At 36.6% G+C, this 12,235-nt stretch overlaps 1 protein-coding gene across 2 annotated transcripts in view; it reads left to right on the top strand.

The window, feature by feature from the left end:
• Positions 1-12,235, top strand: part of LOC108710034 (disks large homolog 2) — a 621,594-nt gene that overhangs the window by 59,881 nt on the left and 549,478 nt on the right. The window contains exon 1 of one of the 2 annotated variants that reach the window (XM_041584605.1): positions 5,213-6,164. The exons of the other annotated variant lie outside the window; for it this stretch is intronic. Within the exon in view, the coding sequence (XP_041440539.1) occupies positions 6,123-6,164 (42 nt within the window). The 5' untranslated portion in view covers positions 5,213-6,122. Of the gene's footprint in view, positions 1-5,212; positions 6,165-12,235 lie in introns of those variants that run through there. 2 annotated transcript variants of the gene reach the window in all.

Below are 12,235 nucleotides of genomic sequence, written 5' to 3'. Positions count from 1 at the left end.
TGGTACAGGCTGATACATTAGATAGGTATAAGGAAGGGTCGGATGCTTTATTCACCAGTAGCTCCTCCCAGCAGACAGGAGGGAGCCAATGAGATTAGAGGAGGGAAAGGGGTGTTACAGGGAGAGCTGGGAAGTGAATCAGTGGTACAGGCTGATACATTAGATAGGTATAAGAAGGGGTTGGATGGTGTTTAGCAAGTGAGGGAATACAGGGATATGGGAGATAGCTCATAGTACAAGTTGATCCAGGGACTGGTCCCATTGTCATTTTGGAGTCAAGAATCCTTTCCCCTCTGAGGCCAATTGGAGAGGCTTCTAATGTTTTTTTCACCTTCCTCTGGATCAACTGGCAGTTAGGCAGTTTAAAAGAGTTAACGGGTTGAACTTAATGGACGTGTGTCTTTTTTCAACCCAATTTACCGTTACTATGTTATTTCTTTTGTCAATGACTTTTCCTGTATATTTCACAAATCCATGGAAATAGCTTCTGGGTTTTTGGTTGTAGCGACCCCAACTTACCCAGAGGAAGAAAAAACTTGGTCCCACAGGACATATGTGTTGGGCAGTTCTAATGAGTAGGTCCTAAGCAATTTTTTTCACCAGGGTCAATTGAGAATTTAGCTACACCCTTTTTGCAAATAATATTAGGTGTACTGCAAATATTCTAGTAGACCTCAGAACACAAAGCAACAGATCTGCTGACCATTCTGTGTTTATAGACTGTATCATTTATACTGACAAAATTTTACTTTTTTTTTAAATTACCTGTAACTAAAAACACAACATAATCCGCTTCTCAGGAGTCATTCTGAGACTTCATGTTCATTTTCAATCAGAATTCAGGGCAGCTTATAAGTAGCGCTAACACCCATCATGACATGTAATTAGAAAGAATTCATACAATTACATTTTAATTGTTTCCGTTTTTTCTAAATGACGGGGCGAGCCAATTTTACTAAAATTTGAGGTTTTTTTTTAATCAAAATCTGATGAAATTCTGATGTTCTAAATTAAAAAAGTCTGACCAAACTAGAATCCACGAATTGCCCTTATTTATCAATTAAAAGCTTGAAAAAAATCTGGTTGGGAAAAAAACTAAACCTTTTTGGATTGTTGCTCAAAAACTAAATTTTTTTCATATTGTTGTATAAGAAATCCGAATTTATCGGATTTGATGCCCGAAAGTCCGTATTTTTCATGAAATCGTCTGAAAAAATGTTTGGATTATCATATGACACCTAGCAAAGACAATAATATCTTGACATTGCAAATAAAATAGGACCTCTGCCATTGATGTCTACAGGACCTTGACAGGTTGAAGATGGAATATTTTCGGTTTCAGACTTTTTGCAACCTTGGACCTTGGAGCATAATATATTTTGAAAAATTACATTTTTTTTCACTAAGAATTAAGATTTTAAAGTAAAGAAAACTTAAATTATTCAAGTTTTTAGCATTCAGACTGAATTTTCTAGTTTTACCAGTTATAAAAAAAAAAGCTCTAACTTAGTTTTTAAACATATTTGCAAAATACACTTGAATCATAAAAAACTTAATGGAGTTAAATTCTTATTCTAGTACTTATTCTACAAAATCTTGACTTTATTTCAAATACCCGAATTTCTAAATAGCTTGAATTATTAATATACACCTGCATTCATTTCTAAAGAAACACAATTCCTTTTAGCTGCCAAATTTAGCAATAAATTTTTTTTCAAATGATACATTTCAAAAAAATTTCTACATTTCATGAAAAATTTTATGAAAAACTCGTATTGCATAAAAACACATATTCAAATGGAAACGCCATCCCTTTAACTTTTAAAATATATTTGTGTCCAACACTGTTACAATTTGATAGATTTGATATATTTCTTAGTAGTAGCAGGTTCAGCTCCATACTGAGCATCCTCCCACCAACTGGAAAGTCTACGGGGAACTAAAGTCTAAAATAGATTGATACTAGAAATGCTGTATTTTGTATACTAAATATAAACATGAACTTACTGCACCACAAGCCTAATCAAACAAATAATTTATGCTTTCAAAGTTGGCCACAGGGGGTCACCATCTTGTAACTGTTATACATCTTTGCAAGACCAAGACTGTGCACATGCTCAGTGTGGTCTGGGCTGCTTAGGGATTGTCATAAATGATCAAAACCGCACAAGTCAAATAATATCTGCCAGAAGCTGATACAGCAAGACTGATTAATAATCAGAATAATCAGAATATACATACTACACTGGGTCCTTCAATGAGAGTCCCAATATATCTGTTTAAATCTGGCTCCATGATCTTTGTCACTGCCACTGGAGTTGGAAACAGTAAATGGGATGTAAAGGCAAAAATAAAATTCAATATGAACTGCTCTACAGGAAAACAAACAAAGCTGCTTGAGTCCTGCATGACTGGGAAGTAAGGTTGGGGGTTGCCCCCTGCTGTTTTGTAAGATTGTTTCCCTGCAGAGCTGCTAGGGACCGTTTGAAGTTTCCTATCCGCAGCAGTCAGAGCAAGTAAATGAAGGGAGAATTTCACTGCATACAGTCAGGTTTCTTGTAAAAACGAACACATTTTTTAATTAAAGTATATTGGAGATAGGTTTCTTTTTCATTAAGAAAAGAAATAAAGAAAGTAAAAATGGGATTTTATTTTTTTGCCTTTACTTTTCCTTTAAATATGGGAATTTGATGTCTAAGCAGGTGATGGGACAGGCCTTTTGTGAACTCCATTAGATGAGGATCAAGTGGAATAGAGTATGTTCTGCTGTGGCTGCCAATACTCCTACTGATAAAACACAGAAATATGGCTGGTTGTGCAATGTGCCGAGTGCAGCTCTTCTTGGAACGATACAGGGACTGTTAATCTGGTGCTGAGTGATATTTAGGTCAGCAATTCCTCTCCCTCCCCAGCCAGAGCTGAATTTTGAAAGTAATTATTGCCTCTGATCATCAGAAATGTGATTGATATGTGTTATTAGGTGGCCATGTTTAAATACCAAATGCCTTAAAGGTGTATTCTTATACCTGACAAGTGCCTCCTGGTCAGGGTCAAACCCTGGTTAATGTTCTTTTCATGAAATGTGTTTTTATACAGAAATAATACTAATGTAACACAAGACATAAGGTTTCATCACTGTTGTTCTGAAACATACTGTAGGTTAAGTGGCTTCTGGGTACTTTGCTGTGGGTTCTTAGAACTGACGTGGTCTTCTTTTTTAGTCACCTTCGTAGTTCCTTCTTATCTGCACATTGCAACTTTGGCCAGTCCTTTGCCTACTAGTATTTTGCATCCCTTTTTATGTTGCCTCATTGTTGGAGGTTAAATCATTTAGTGCTGAACCTTGGATGTTTTCCTGCCTTCCCAGTAGGCCTGCTTGCCTATTCATTGAACCTGCTTGTGCCATATCCTAAACCTTGACTTGTTACCTAACTTTGACTTCTATACAGTGCCAGACCAAGCCGACAGGGTGCCCTAGGCAACCCAGCTGGCCACCACAGTCTCCATGTAACCAAGCCCCCCTTTATGTGCACTCGCGAATGAGAATCTTTGTGTGCATGCAATATAACAGGGGAGGGAGAGGAGACAGTAGCAGAGGGGAGTGCAAGGTAGGAAGGGTAGAGCAACACAGGGGAGGGAATGGAGAGAGGGGAGAGTGGCAGAGGAGAATAAACATGGTCTAGGGGTAGGGAGAAGCCCCTTTAATAGGTACCTGCCCAGCATCCCCCTGGGATGTTTCCTAGACAAGTGCCTCTGCTGCCTACCCCTAGTTGCGGCCCTGCTTCTATACAATAGCCATGTTCATGTAGCCCTTTTTTTGGCAACCTTTTGTTTTATCATTGGTACAGTCTGTTTTTCAGTCTGCTTCCTCCTTGAATCTTGAATCCTAAACTTTTAATTAGGATCAGCAGCCTTTTTAGCCTTCTCTTTCACTGGCCATCTTGAGAGGTAGTTTCTACAGCTCATCTGCCAGTTGAATATGTTCCAAACAGATCATGCAATACTCTGCTGTCTCTTCTCTATTTGTACATGAGGCATTGCCAGAGTAAGACTGAATGTATTTCCCCTCCTCTTCCTTTCAGATCCCCTGGTTTGGTCCAAGAAGTCTAAAGGTGGCCATAGACATAACAATAATGATCTTTCTTGGAAAAGATCTTTCCAAGAACGATCGTTTGTTTCAACACACATGCGTAGAGCTGAATCGTCAGATATACAGGTAGAAACAATAGAATTCTACCTGTATCTGACGATTCAGCACTTAAAGGTGGCCATAGACTTAGCAAGTACGATCTTTCTTGGAAAAGATCTTTCCAAGAAATTCGCTTCAACACACACGTGTAGAGCTGAATAGTCATATATAAAGATAGAAACAATAGAATTCTACCTGTATCTGATGATTCAGCACTAACAATGGGTGATGCTTGGGTCCCTTCAAAGGCACCCAATCAAAATTTTCCGTCCAGCCTCATCGACGAGCCGACCGATATCCAAATCTTCTGCCGACAACGGTCGGCTCTTTTCCCACCATACACTCACTGAATATTGTATGATAATTACTTTCGTACGATATTATTTGTTCGTCTATGGCCACCTTAACAAATGCTTATTGACCAATCAAATCCATTATAGAGACACTAAAACCCTACCACTCCATCCAATCATGATTTGAACATCCTATGCCTAATTTCTAAACACTCTATCCAATATTAAATCGGCACAGCACTCTTAGGGGCACATTTACTAAGCTCGAGTGAAGGATTCGAATGAAAAAAACGTTGAATTTCAAAGTATTTTTTTGGGTACTTCGACCATCGAATAGGCTACTACGATTTTTACTTTGATCGATCGATCGTAGGATTTGCGCTAAATCATTCTAATTCGAAGGATTTAAATTCGAGGGTGGAATTCGAGGGTTAACCCTCGATATTCGACCCTAATTAAATGTGCCCCTTAGTCATATCTTCTTTGTTTTGTAACTTCCTTTTATAAGCTGAATTTTAATTAAGCTCGTTCTTTTATTTACCTTTAAATACCAATGATATCACTTAAGAGATGTTGTAAAAAAAAAAAAAAAGCATACGAATTTCAAAATAAAGTAAGAAGAGTTTCCAGATGAATGAATGTATTAGTATTCACGTGTAATCTTTGGAGCTTTCTTTAAAATCATTTGAGGATGAAAGAGAGGCAGACAGGATAAACATCTTTAAGTCATTATCCATCTCCGTTGGGTCTGGGAAAACCGATTGCCTACAGCTCAGATGGGATCACTTTACTTTTATATCAACCATCGCCAGTTACCTTATTTAGAAAAAGGTCAGGCCATTTGTTCCCGAAAAAATCAATGTCTAACACTTTCATTCATCTAACAAAAAGCTTTTCACTCTTGAAAGAACTCTCAAAATAAAGAGGAAAAGTAAAAGTGGTTGGAGAAAGGCAGAGACTCCATGGATGATACTGTCTGCAAATATATATATACAGAATATTCTGCAGCCCTTTTGTAAATACTATTAGTCTTAAAACCATTGTTAGAGGCGGAATTGTTGCTTTAAGGAGGGGGGGATTGCAGTGTTTGAAATAAATCTTTAGCAGAGATAGAGAGAAAGAGAGGGGGAAAAATGGACGACTTTCCCTTTATTTAATCTAAAATTCATTAGGTTTGTAAAATATTTAGTAGGCAAACATCAAAGCGAGTTAAAAACACAATCGAGTCCCCCCGAAACCGCACAGGCTCTTTCTCTCTCTTCTCACCTTGATAGTGTGAGTGAACATCCCCCCTTTTTCCACCCCAGTTTAATTCCTTTAAATAAACCGTAGGCTGTGAAAAAAAAAAAAAAAAAAGGACGAGGAGAGAGACGGAGACGCTGGAGTTTGTCATCTACAATTCCCTGCTAATTGATAATGTTGGGCAAAAGATGTCGTTTCGTAGCCTGGGAAAAGAGTTCAAGCTTTCATTGAGAGGCTCGGGATTTTTTTTTCCTTGCGTTTCTTCTTCTTGTTGTCTTGAGATCAATGCAATTGATAGAGACTCTTCTGTGCTAGCACATGCTTCCGATGGTGTGTGAGCCTCTCGCTGAAAGGGGACGCTGACTCCTCAATCCATATGCTGCTCTCTGTTTTCTGCAATGTTTTTTGCATGTTACTGTGCTCTCCGGACTAACGTGAAGGTAAGGGGGGGAGACGTCACAATGGGTTTATTCACCGCTGCAGAAAATGTCGTCCTTGTCTTACTACTTTCCTATAGCTGCCTGGGTACAGGTGGTTGAGCTTCCCTTTTAGGGTTAAGATGCTTGGGATGATGCATTGATCCATGACTTGTTAGAATCCAGTGCCGGTTATGGATTGACTTGAGAACTGATTTAAGGCAAAATATTTAACTTTTTTTAAAAAATCAGGCCGTAGAAATAAGTTGTTTGATACGTTGTCATTTGTTTGAGAGACCCTAGTGATTCTTATTATGTCATAATGGTACAATATTAATTTTTAAGATCAGGGGGTGATACAATTAAAGAGTTACTGGGCGAAAAAGTCACGGCATGTGAACTGTTACAACTTATTCCCTGTCGCTGCCTATTGCTTAAGAAAGAGGGAATTAAATCAGCTGTAAAATGATATTATTTCTGGATGGTCAGCCCCCAGCTTCAGCTTTTCATGGGCAATATTTGTCTGGATCTTTAGATCATTTTCATTTCATTCTCCAGGGGTGGAGTAAAGGCTACACTCGCTGACTGAAGGCAATAGTGACATCAAATTTGGGGGTAGCACTTGGCAGCTGTTTGAGTGGGTGAACCATTGGGATTCAGCTTGCATAATTCAACAAGATTCTAAAGATAGATATCAGCTGGATTCATGTGAACCAGCCACATTCTTTTATATAGGTACTGTATGTATAATATACAGAGATTTTGCTAACATATATTGCTGTAAATTTATTAAATCTGTAGGGGGGATCAGTTATCACAAAATGAACAACCCGGGGTCATGGAAGGCAAAAGCATATTATTTATTAGACTCTTTATATTCATCTTCTATGGTTTATACTTATTATAAAACACTGTTAACCATAACCTGTATATTATAAAGTATAACCTGTATACTATAAACTATTAGCTGTATATTATAAAGTATAACCTGTATATGATAAACTATAACTATAAGCCGTATACTATAAACTATAACCTGTATACTATAAACTATAACCTGTATACTATAAGCTGTATACTATAACCTGAATACTTTAACCTGTATACTATAAGATGTTTAATATAAACTATAACCTGTATACTATAAACTATAACCTGTATACTATAACCTGTATACTATAAGCTGTATATTATAACCTGAATACTATAACCTGTATGCTATAAGATGTATAATATAAACTATAAACTGAATACTATAAACTATAACCTGTATACTATAAACTATAACCTGTATACTATAAACTATAAACTGTATACTATAAACTATAAGCTGCATACTATAAACTGTAAACTCTATACTATAAACTATAACCTGTATACTATAAACTGTATACTATAAACTATAAGCTGTATACTATAAACTATAATCTGTATACTATAAACTGTATACTATAAACTGTATACTGTAAACTATAAGATGTATACTATAAACTATAAGCTGAATACTATAAACTATAAACTGAATACTATAAACTAAAACTGTATACTATAAACTATAAGCTGTAAACTATAAACTATAAGCTGTATACTATAAACTATAAGATGTATACTATAAGATGTTAACTGTATACTATAAACTATAACCTGTATACTATAAACTTTATACTATAAACTATAAGGTGTATACTACAAGCTACAGTATAAACTGTATACTGTAAACTATAAGCTGTATACTGTAAACTATAAGCTGTATACTATAAGATGTAAGATGCATACTATAAACTATAACCTGTGTACTATAAACTATAACCTGTATACTATAAACTGTATGCTATAAACTATAAGATGTATACTATAAACTATAAGCTGTATACTATAAACTATAAGCTGTATACTATAAACTATAACCTGTATACTATAAACTATAAGCTGTATACTATAAACTATAAGGTGTATACTAAAAGCTGTAAACTGCATACTATAAACTATAAGCTGTATACTATAAACTTTATACTATAAGCTGTATACTATAAACTGTATACTATAAACTATAAGCTGTATACTATAAACTATAACATGTATACTATAAACTGTATACTATAAACTATAACCTGTATACTATAAACTGTATACTATAAACTATAAACTGTATACTATAAACTATAAGCTGTATACTATAAACTATAACCTGTATACTATAAACTGTATGCTATAAACTATAAGATGTATACTATAAACTATAAGCTGTATACTATAAACTATAAGCTGTATACTATAAACTATAACCTGTATACTATAAACTATAAGCTGTATACTATAAACTATAAGGTGTATACTAAAAGCTGTAAACTGCATACTATAAACTATAAGCTGTATACTATAAACTTTATACTATAAGCTGTATACTATAAACTGTATACTATAAACTATAAGCTGTATACTATAAACTATAACATGTATACTATAAACTGTATACTATAAACTATAACCTGTATACTATAAACTGTATACTATAAACTATAAACTGTATACTATAAACTATAAGCTGTATACTATAAACTATAACCTGTATACTATAAACTATAAGCTGTATACTATAAACTATAAACTGTATACTATAAACTATAAGCTGTATACTATAAACCAGGGGTCCCCAACCTTTTTTACCCGTGAGCCACATTTAAATGTAAAAAGAGTTGGGGAGCAACACAAGCAAGCAAAAGTTCCTTGGGGTGCCAAAAAAGGGCTGAGATTGTCTATTTGGTAGCCCCTATGTTGACTGGCAGTCTACAAAAGGCTCTGCTTGGCCCAATACTTAGTTTTTATGCAATGAAAACTTGCTTTCAAGCCTGGAATTCAAAAATAAGCACCTGCTTTGAGGACACTGAGAGCAACATCCAAGGGGTTGGAGAGCAACATGTTGCTCCCGAGCTACTGGTTGGGGAACACTGCTATAAACTATAAGCTGTATACTATAAACTATAAACTGGATACTATAAACTATAAGCTGTATACTATAAACTATAAACTGTATACTATAAACTATAAGCTGTATACTATAAACTATAAACTGTATACTATAAACTATAAACTGTATACTATAAACTATAAGCTGTATACTATAAACTATAAGCTGTGTACTATAAACTATAAGATGTATACTATAAACTATAAACTGGATACTATAAACTATAAGCTGTATACTATAAACTATAAACTGTATACTATAAACTATAAGCTGTATACTATAAACTATAAGCTGTATACTATAAAGTATAAGCTGTGTACTATAAACTATAAACTGTATACTATAAACTATAAACTGTATACTATAAACTATAAGCTGTATACTATAAACTATAAGCTGTATACTATAAACTATAAACTGTATACTATAAACTATAAACTGTATACTATAAACTATAAGCTGTATACTATAAACTATAAGCTGTGTACTATAAACTATAAGCTGTATACTATAAACTATAAGCTGTGTACTATAAACTATAAGCTGTATACTATAAACTATAAGCTGTATACTATAAACTATAAGCTGTGTACTATACTCATAGAAACTGCTTTGCGATATTATCAATTTCAATTAGTGTTTACAACAAATCCATGTGTATTGAACCTGATTGTTATATTATTTTAATAATTATAATGTCAGGACCTGATTTAAAATATAAAGATAGGAGGATGTTGTGGTTTTATGGAAGAGTAGAGAGGTCATGTGTCCAGGCAGTGGACTAACGTGAAAGAACTGGGACCAACTCCAAAAAGAAGCTGGTGCGGGGGCCTAACATACAATAATGTCTGGGAGGTCTGATGTGTGGTAGTTATGCCTCAGTGTATTGGGTCCTGATGCAGAAGGGTCCTTTGCATGAAGTGTAGATAAAAGTAGGGATGTCGCGGACTGTTCGCCGGCGAACTTGTTCGCGCGAACATCGGCTGTTCGCGCTCGCCGAATGTTCGCGAACGTCGCGCGACGTTCGCCATTTCGGGTTCGCCTTACCTGGCGCTTTTTTTTGACCTCTCACCCCAGACCAGCAGATACATGGCAGCCAATCAGGAAGCTCTCCCTCCTGGACCACCCCCACACCCCTGGACCACTCCCCTTCCATATATAAACTGAAGCCCTGCAGCGTTTTTTCATTCTGCCTGTGTGTGCTTGGAAGAGCTAGTGTAGGGAGAGAGCTGGTTAGTGATTTGAGGGACAGTTGATAGTAAGTTTGCTGGCTAGTAATCTACTTGATACTGCTCTGTATTGTAGGGACAGAACTCTGCAGGGATTTGAGGGACATTTCAGGTTAGGTAGCTTTGCTGGCTAGTAATCTACCTTCTACTGCAGTGCTCTGTATGTAGCTGCTGTGGGCAGCTGTCTGTCCTGCTGCTGATCTCTCATCTGCATCTGTTCTTCAAACCACTGCCACCTAGCTGTGTGAGTTTTTTCACATTCTGTCTAAATATCAATAATAATACCGTCTCCAGAAACACCACCTGAGTGACGTAGTGTGATTTCTGCCCTTTACAGCACAAAATGCAGCGCTGTGTCAACAATGGATTTTTTAGAAACATATTTGCCCTTGATCCCCCTCTGGCATGCCACTGTCCAGGTCGTTGCACCCTTTAAACAACTTTAAAATCATTTTTCTGGCCAGAAATGTCTTTTCTAGCTTTTAAAATTCGCCTTCCCATTGAAGTCTATGGGGTTCGCAACGTTCGCGAACCGTTCGCATTTTTGTCCGGACGTTCGCGAACATGTTCGCGAACTTTTTTTCCGACGTTCGCTACATCCCTAGATAAAAGTACTCCACTGGTAATTATAGTTGAACAACTGTTGAAAAGCTGCAGGTAGGACATCCTTGATTAAAGTATTTTAACCACACATACCTGCAATGAGAGGCATATATGGTCATAGAACCCCTCAATGACTTCCAATATCCTTATCATTTACAGTAGGGGGTACATTATCCCTTATAATACATGAGTGATACTCAGAGTTCCCTGTATAACTCAGCCTGCAGCCTTGTGCCTTTATATGGTCACAGAACAACCCCTCAGTGACTTCTAATATCCTTATCATTTACAGTAGGGGGTACATTATCGCTTATAATACATGAGTGATACTCAGAGTTCCCTGTATAACTCATCCTGCAGCCTTGTGTCCTTATATGGTCACAGAACAGCCCCTCAGTGACTTCTAATATCCTTATCATTTACAGTAGGGGGTACATTATCCCTTATAATACATGCGTGATACTCAGAGTTCCCTGTATAACTCAGCCTGCAGCCTTGTGCCTTTATATGGTCACAGAACCCCTCAGTGACTTCTAATATCCTTATCATTTACAGTAGGGGGTACATTGTCCCTTATAATACATGAGTGATACTCAGAGTTCCCTGTATAACTCAGCCTGCAGCCTTGTGCCTTTATATGGTCACAGAACAACCCCTCAGTGACTTCTAATATCCTTATCATTTACAGTAGGGGGTACATTATTGCCAACAATCTACAGGTGCTACAATCTTATTCAATTAATTGATTGGCGGCTAGGTTGCTACAAAACATTTTTATCGTTTCAGCTATTTTTAAAGCGCTCACCAAGCCGGCGCTGTGGTTCGGTCCACCAAAGTCACACACTCCAGCAACTTCTCAGACGTAGCGTAAGATCAAAACCCTGTTATCTGATGTGAAATAAAGACTTTTGTTTGATCTTACGCTGCGTCTGAGAAGTTGCTGGAGTACGTGCCTATGGTGGAGTTGTCGAGGGGGTACATTATTACCTATATTGTCTTTGTGGTAATTCACTGTTCTACTGATAAATAAAATTTATGCCCAGAACAATGGGCAAATGAAACCCAAGATACCTCTGGTAAGAAGCATTTGTTTAAACGATTCCCTCCTACACAGCTGACTGCTGATGTACTTCACCTCCCGAGATTTCTCTTGTTAATCAAAGCTCTAGTCCTCCTACAGTGTCCATGTGCCGGCTGTTAGCCCCCGACATCTTCATCTTCCCTAGGCAGGATTTTATCATTAATTTATATTACTGTCTTATTGGCAATCAGCATTGTGTAAAATACCTGCACTT

The sequence above is a fragment of the Xenopus laevis genome, chromosome 2S (genome assembly GCF_017654675.1).
Source record: "Xenopus laevis strain J_2021 chromosome 2S, Xenopus_laevis_v10.1, whole genome shotgun sequence".
Classification (NCBI taxonomy): Eukaryota; Metazoa; Chordata; class Amphibia; order Anura; family Pipidae; genus Xenopus; species Xenopus laevis.
Note: the sequence above shows the minus strand (reverse complement) of the source record. Positions and strands in the feature narration are given on the sequence as shown.